At 37.1% G+C, this 8,854-nt stretch overlaps 1 protein-coding gene across 1 annotated transcript in view; it reads right to left on the reverse strand.

The window, feature by feature from the left end:
- Positions 1-707: 707 nt before the first annotated feature.
- Positions 708-8,854, reverse strand: part of slc5a3b (solute carrier family 5 member 3b) — a 9,387-nt gene continuing 1,240 nt past the window's right edge. Inside the window, exon 2 of the mRNA XM_005167791.6 lies at positions 708-5,886. Within this exon, the coding sequence (XP_005167848.1) occupies positions 3,484-5,613 (2,130 nt within the window). The 5' untranslated portion in view covers positions 5,614-5,886 and the 3' untranslated portion in view covers positions 708-3,483. The remainder of the gene's footprint in view (positions 5,887-8,854) is intronic.

Below are 8,854 nucleotides of genomic sequence, written 5' to 3' on the forward strand. Positions count from 1 at the left end.
AAGTGGGAAAAGGTATTACTTCTAAAAATAAAATAACATACTAAAAAATAACAGTACTCACAAAATAATTGGTGGTGTTAAAGGTAGTGTATAATATCTGCACCAATCAGAAATGTACTCTTTGCTCACAAAGCACAGCATAACCCGAAATCCATCATGTACTCTCAAATTTACATGTATTTAAAGTAAATTACCAGTGTCTATATAATTATGCCAATTTCAACAGCTGAGTCATTTCACAGCTACCATGTAAACTCAGTTGTAAATGTGATTATCCATGTGCACACAGTATCAGTGTGAAATCACACACCAGAAAATACAAACAATTGTTAGAATGGACATATTCAAGTAACTGTCTTTATATAGTAGAATTATTATCAGCATATTATATCAGTAAACTTCCAACTAAGAGGAAGTTCTTTAACAGATTATTGTACAAATGCCAATAATGGGATTTAGGCATTATAATGGAGGATTCAGTTCATTTATTTCTATAGTGCTTTACAATGTAGATTGTGTAAAAGCAGCTTAACATAGAAGTTCTAGAAAATTAAAAATTGTGTCAGTCCAGTTTTCAGAGTTAAAGTTCAGTTTAGTTCAGTTCAGTGTGGTTTAATTTTCACTGCTGAAAGTACAAACATGTAAAAGATTAATTAAAGATTACATGAGACGCACGATTTACAGTCAAATAACCCAAGCTCACACAGTTTGTCCTTTTCAAATGAATGTCTTTTTATTAATCTGCAACTTTTGATAATAAAAGTAGCAAATGTGCAATGTACAAATCATTTGCGTATTTCAGTAAACTCCATATGTAGCTCAGAGATCATGGAACACATCACAAAGAAACTGATAACTCCCAATTTCTGCAGCACAAGGAATCTCACACTTGAACAAACTCTAAACCAGATCCCACAACAGAAACATCTGCTTTTCCCATCATTCAGTAAAAATGTAAAATATAAAATTAATAAAACCACATAAAAAAAAACCTTTGTTGTCATAAAAGGCTACGTTGAAACATATTTTATTATATAGTATATTAATAAATGACATTAAATGAAATAACAATGCTTTTAAATTCACATTTAAGTGCCTTCAAAATAGTTCTGAACCTCATCATTTCACTAGTAAATGCATGGATTAATATTCAAAAAGTTTGGATGTTGGTTCGGAAGCTTGTGGTGTATCCAAATGCCAGCATCCAAAACTTATGAAAATTTGCTCACAGTATATTTTGTTATTTAATTTCAGGTTTGGGTGAAAACAGTTATTCTGGATCTATCTTACACAAGTACAGCAGCTCATCAAACTTGTACGTTTAGTTTTAAGTAGATTTCACTTTAATAAATAAAGATAGCGCTCATTCACTTTGCGATTAAGGTCCACCACAATATTGACTGTGCAATATATCAGTACTGAACAATATGATCTGAGAAAGGAATCATTGAATAACATTCACAAGGATCATAAGAAACTAAAACAAAATTAATTTATTTTAAAGCAAAAATGAAAAAGAGCCATGTGTATATTTTCTTTTTATTTATGTACCTCTTTTCCAAAAATGATCTGTGCAAAAATGGCTCTAAAAGCATATTTTTAATTTACAATTGAAAACATCCAGACCTAAAGCAAATCCCCAGTACATTTTATTTCATCATAATGACGTCTGGAAGGCCCTTAAAAACATTTATTTTAACGTTGCTCATTTCAATAATGACTATTTAATAATAAAGCTGGCAGCTAGCTCTCTGCAACTCTCAAATGGTTGCACACTGAAGCTTTGCAGAGCTGCGCTTGGTCAGAACCTGGATGAGAAACCACATGGAAAAGCTAGGTTGCTGACGGAAGTGGTGTTAGTGGGGCCAGCGAGAGCGCTCAACCTGCGATCTGTGTGGGTCTTAACGCCCCAGTAAAGTGAAGGGGACTCTATATTGCTCAGGGAGCGTCATCTTTCGAATAAGATGTTAAATTGAGGTCCTAACTCTGTGGTCGTTAAAAATCCCAGGATATCCTTTGAAAAAAAAAAAAAAAAAAAAGAGAGTAGGGGTTTTACCCCAGCATTCTTGGCAAATTTTTATTATTATGATAACTGATTTCTGAATTTCTGTTGCATCCTTAGGTTAAACTTTCATTTAACAAAGACTGTGATGATATTAATACAACATTGTGAGTTTGCACTTTAAGAAAAAAAGTTACATCTTTATAGAAAAAAATCCCTCTCGCACATTTCATACTCACTAAGGCCATCTCCGCATTTCCCCTTTGTCTGAACAAATGGAGCATTCAACAGCAGATCAACAACAGGCAATGCCTGTTACTGCAGCTATAATCAAATTCTTCTTCTAGAAGAACAAGATACTGTTTTGCGCAGCAATCAGAATCGGACATCCCAGTCTTGATAACTTTGAGATATCATAATATCAGATTTCAACATAACTGACAGTGTTCTCGAGTAGTCTTTCGGGAAATAGTTGTGAGGGTGTTTCATTAACATCCTCAATCTGTGGCTGCATTTTGTGAATGATTTGTTTTGTGATGATAACATCTTTTTCACAAAAATCATGTTATATTCCCAAAAAGAAGCCTGGCGCAGTGTCTTTGTGGAGTTTGCTTTGCACAAAAGGCAACTGGTGTTTTGTTTTTCAAAGAAAGTACCTCTAAAGTCAATAATCAAAGAAATATAAATAAAACCAATCAGAACAATACAGCAATTCACATACAGAGTTACAGATACAATTTACATGAATGGACCAAACAGTTGCTTATTTGGGAATGTACAGCAATGGTACAACACCTTAGAGATATCTTTAGCATCTTTAAAGCAAAATAAATATACATTTTTTAAATAAAACTTTTACATCATGATAAACTCCCAACCATTTCTTTCTCAAAAGAAATTAATTTCATGATAACGGTGTCACACAAAACTTTGGAAACACAACTCCAGTTATACAAGTGACAAATTTATGAGGTCAAGTTTTTAAAAAAAACTTGGTGGTGCTTACAATGACATATTTGCTTATATGAAAGACAGCTTTACACGTTTAAGTACTATATCAAGGAATCACTAAGAAACAGAAATAACCAGAGGCAAAAAACTGCCCTCAATACGGTTTGGAGTGCACATATTAAGGCAAAATTCACAGAGGAAAAAAGCAGTATAGGCCAAGTCTCCATTAGCTTAGCTCAACTAAGTCTAAGCTATATAAATGCTACTGTTTCATTAACGCATTTGGTCATCAAAATGCCATGAAGAACAGCTCAAATATAAATATTTAAGGTGTGACAGAGCTGAAGAGGAAAAATAAATAACTTCTATCAGTACGATTAAAAATATTTAAAGTCCCTAAATGGAAGTTATAAAAAGAAAGATAACTCACACTGTAAATATTACAGACCCTAGGTGGCTTGTAGTAACAAATAGTTCATATAAATGTGTCGACTTTCACACAGGCCTTAAGGTACTGTACGAACTGAACATTACAATGAGAAGTACACAAACATGAAAATACCCAGCAGACAGATCAGAACCAGGCATATGTTAAGTAACAGCTTGATCTTAGGAGGTTCGTGAAGCATTTCACGAATAGTTTCTTCATCCTCTTTAATGAATTTGGGTTCGACTACAGATGTTTTTTCCTTGTGACAACAAATCCAATCAATCACTTGCAGGCAGCTCTCATCATCACTCTGGCTTTCATCCTTCTGTTTCACAAGCTTTGCGTGACCGTTGCCGTACAACTCCATTGGTGTGGATGCCTCAGTGTTGGGAGTCGTGGGATCTTGGTCACAGGGGGATGGCAGAAGAAGTTTAATGTCAGCCCCGTCGAGGCATTTCTCCTTCTGGACATCCTCAGGCACATCTTTCTTGAGGATACCATTACCACTGCCATTAGTGAGTTTGTACATCTCCTCTCGTTCAGTCACAACAAGTCTCCTCAGTTTCCTCAAGCCCCACATTGTGGTCCGCTTGATCCTCTCCTCATCTGGAGGGGTAGTACATAGACTGACAACCACAGCCACCAACCCAGAGATCCAAAACAGCCCAGCGGCAATGTACATGTAGTGGATACGAGTGATAAAAGCTGGACGTTCATCTGGTTGATCACACTTTGGCTCACGATAAATAAAGCCTAGTAAAAGGCGGGTGGTGCCTAGCACAAAGCCAGTCATGCCACCACAAAATGCACCGATCTCATTGCAACGTTTCCAGAAGACTCCGAGCAGAAAGAGGGCAGCAATGGGAGGCGTGAGGTATCCTGCCACTTCTTGGATGTACAGGTACATCTGGCCGCCTTGCATCTCAATAATGACTGGCACCCAAGCGATGCTGATAGCAACCATGAAGATCACAAATATCCTGCCGATCACCACCAGCTCCCGTGAGGAGGCACGTGCGCGCAGCATTTTATAAATGTCTAAAGTGAAGATGGTGCTTGCGCTGTTAAAAATGGAGTCCAGGTCGCTCATGAGAGCGGCGATCATCACAGCCATCATCAGGCCTCTGAGACCCACCGGCATTACACTCATGACCAGCCGAGGGTAGGCGATGTTGGAGCAGCCGGCTTGACTGCCGCACACAGCCATACAGTGCTCGGGTCCAATGCATGCCAGCTCATCTGGGAACAAAATCCGGGAGATCATTCCTGGAATAACGATGATGAACATGGGAAGGATCTTGAGCACTCCTGCCATAAGTGTGGAGCCTTTGGCATGAGCGATATTCTTGGCGGCTAACACTCTCTGGACGATAACCTGGTCAGCACACCAGTACCAAATGGATGAGGGTGTTTGACCCAACAGGAAGCCTGGCCAGGGTATGTCCTCATCAAGTGGTCCTCGTAGGAGCTTAAGGGAATCTGGCTTGGGATAGATTCGACAGGAGTTTGTGTACTCAAAGCTAAAGTTGCTGCTAGCCAGGATGGCTGTGACATTGGGAACTGCCTCCATGTACTTTTCCCGCACCCCCTCCAAACCGCCCACCTTGATCAGGCTGATGATGGTAAGGGTGAGCGCGCCACCAATCATAAGCACGGCCTGTAGAGTGTCTGTGTAGATCACCGCGACCAGTCCACCGGTCACTGTCAGCAAGGCGGTCATGCTGATGAGCAAGATGATCGACAGGTAGAGATTCCAGCCAAGAGACTCCTGAATAAAAAGAGCTCCCGCATACAAATCCACTGAGAGTTTAGTAAAGATGTACAGTAGAAGTGAGAGGCCTGCAAAGTAAATCTTCAGCCGCTTGCCTCCATAGCGCTTGGAAAGGTACTCTGGCATGGTGTAAACTCCAGAGTGGATGTAAACTGGAATGAACACCCAGCCGAGCAGCTGCAGAAGCAGGAGGGCGTTAAACTCCCAGGCGGCCACTGCAAAACCACTTGCTGCACCGGAACCAGCCAGTCCAATGAAATGCTCGCTACCAATGTTGCTGACAAAGAGTGAGGCACCTATTACCGCCCAGTTCATTGTTCGACCTGCCAGAAAGTAGCCACTGACTGTGCTGTGGTTGGCCTTCCACATGGCGAGCAGGCCAATTACGAGCACAAGGACAAAATAAAGTGCAACAACTGTAATATCCGCCGCCTCCATTGCTGGTCCTGTTTTTAACATGTTTACGTTATTATTACAGTCAAAATGGAATCGTTTTAATTGCTTATTTTAGTAAAGATTCTAGCAAATGCACATATAATCGCTTATTCCTTTGGTTTGCTGTCTTTCTAGAAGGAAACGGAAGCATCCGTCATCTGTTAGATGAATTACTATTTGGTCTTTGTTTGGTATTTGATTTGGATGTTAGTCCAACGGTGCTCTCATGAAGCACAATAGTTATTTTGGGGAGGATGTCTCTGGCTTCTGGTCTAGAAATGGCAAGAGTTTGCATTCCTGCAAGACAGCAAACACAAAGAAAGAGAGAATCAGGACATGCATTAGATCAAGTGAGGCTAACAGATCTAAGCTAACTCATTAATACTCATCACTGACTATAAATCACCAAAAATAAAGAAAATAGCTTTTCAATAAAACTTTTATTAATAACATTGTCACAGATATTTTCTGCTGAACAATATACAGAGAAAGTTTAGAAAAATAAGGCATACATTTCTGATGTTTTATTAATTCATTGTTATAGGATAAAAGAACAGAGTATTGTCATTTACTCCAATTTTTTACATTAACTTTAAATCATTTTATATTTAAAAATACTAATAATACAATAAAGACAGTAGAGCTGTGGCTAAAAATCAAGATTGTCAAACCACATCACTATTCTCTCTTGAATTGATTTACAAACAGCTATACTGTGCTTGCATCTAATTTCTTACAAATACCACTAGAATCTATAATAATCATTGATAAAGTTAGGACAAGTTTAAGTGAATTACAAGTGAGCTGTGTTTGTATTGATCTTTTTATAACTCTACCTCATGAGCGTTTGAGTATATGGTTTAAAAACAAATGCTAGCCTAGCTCTAGTGTCATCTGCTGTTAAAAACTAAGCTCAGAATAGATTTAAGAGAGAAAAGTGATGCATTTTGAAAACCACAGAATAAATGCAGAATTGATTTCTTGAACGATTGTTCACCACAGCTGTAAAAGACAGTTATAATATAGTACAACAATCAATTATGACTTCAGTTCATATTATTTTTTTATTTAATGATTATTTAATCTAATTCGATAAAATATAGAATCTTGATTTAAAAACTTTTATCAGGAAAAACAAGAAAGTAATCAGTATATAATTAAAATAAATTAAATAAATAAATAAAAATTAAATAAATGTATAATAATAAAACACTAATGTGCTGATTAATAAACATTACAAAGTCTATTATTTTTATAGTAGTATTTTTCATGTTTAAATATGATAATAAAACGATAACAATTAAACATTATTGCAATAATCAGATTCTTTTGCAAAACTTTATGAAAACAAATCTGTTTTCCCCACATTTATTGAGACCTTATTTTTAACAGAATTTGCCTAATTTCTTTATTTACAGGAAATTTATGTTTCGATCATAAACTGTGCTGCTATATCTCCCCCATGTCTCCCAGTCATTATCGCCTGTGTTTAACACTTGCATAACTAAGATATACGCAAATGTGCCGCATCATTTCCCAATCCTCTGCTCTGCCATCTGAAAACTATACCAGCTCAGACTTCAGGCAGTAATTCCTTGTGAATCATAGAGCAGATTATTGCATAACTCTGCACTGGTGGGTCCTAACAGCGAGCTTAACATCCCATCTAACAACATGCTTAAGGTCAGCCTGCAACAGCCCTGACAATTATCCAAACAGTTTGTTCTTATTAATGTTGAGCTTTAGAGTGGAAATGCAAAGATTTAAAAGTAATCACACACTATCATCTAAAACCAATAACTGACAAATTAAGGAATGACAGAAAGCAGTGACTACTGCCGTCTGTTGGTATCACCATGAACTGCTTTTAGAACTCAGCACATTGCATGTCACATATGCTACTGATTTATGCTTACAGCACAATGCAAACTTCCTATGTACAGCCTAACGCTGGGAGGCATTTGCCCAACCCTTATCAAACAAGCTCTGTTTATTTCCTCTCACTACCTGTTTTAATCTTTCTCAATAATGAAAAAAAACATAATGGTAAAACTCCAGCACTCTTTACCTTCTTTTTAAACGGCCAAGCAAATTATTAACCAGGAAAGTTACATGTGTTTGTGATTTTTCAATTGTACAGCTCTCTGAGTTGAATATGCGGTATGATGAAGGACAAAAATTATTACTGTACATTATGGCTATTTTGTCACTCCAAAACTAATATCACTCTTATTAATTTTGAAGACCACAAAAAGGGATGAAAGCCAAAATAACAGTCTTTGCCTCAACCAGGGGTGGATTTAGTGAATTTGAGGCCCTCAATTCCAGCCATGGGGCCTGAAATCCACCCTTTCTACTTTTATTTATATTGCTGTTTTTTATATCACTCAATCATCTATTTGACATTTAAAAGTAATGCAATCTATATTTTAAGTGATTAATTTTCTTAAAATAAATTTACAACTAAGGGCGAAGCAGTGGCGCAGTAGGTTGTGCTGTCGCCTCACAGCAAAAAGGACGCTGATTCGAACCTCGGCTCAATTGGTGTTTCTGTATGGAGTTTGCATGTTCTCCCTACGTTTGCGTTGATTTCCTCCGGGTGCTCCGGTTTCCCCCACAGTCCAAAGACATGCGGTACAGGTGAATTGGGTAGGCTAAATTGTCCGTAGTGTATGAGTGTGTGAATGTGCGTGTGTGGATGTTTCCCAGGGATGGATTGCGGCTTAAAGGGCATCCGCTGCGTAAAAACTTGCTGGATAAGTTGTTGGTTAATTCCGCTGGGGCGACCCCAGATTAATAAAGGGACTAAGTCGACAAGAAAATCAATGAATGAATGAATGAAATTTACAACTATATATATATATATATATATATATATATATATATATATATATATATATATATATATATATATATATATTATTTTATTTTATTTTATTTTTTATTTTACTGCCGGACTGCTCCATGATGGATATTTTATTTCGTAATAATATCATTATATAAGACTACATTATTATAATAATATTATATTTGATTGTATACTAAAAAATACATTAAAATTGTATTTGTTTAACTCTCACCATAACAAATATGGTAGAAAACGATGTTATATATAGTTTAAAGGTATAATTTATACTTCTAGGTATTTATTTGGAGCCCCCAGATTTCCTGGGGCCATAAGCGGCTGCCTACCTCTCTTGGTTAAATCCGCCCCTGCTCTCAACAATAAAAGAGATGGTGACCTTGAATGCCGGTCTGTAATATT

The sequence above is a fragment of the Danio rerio genome, chromosome 9 (assembly GCF_049306965.1).
Source record: "Danio rerio strain Tuebingen ecotype United States chromosome 9, GRCz12tu, whole genome shotgun sequence".
Classification (NCBI taxonomy): domain Eukaryota; kingdom Metazoa; phylum Chordata; class Actinopteri; order Cypriniformes; family Danionidae; genus Danio; species Danio rerio.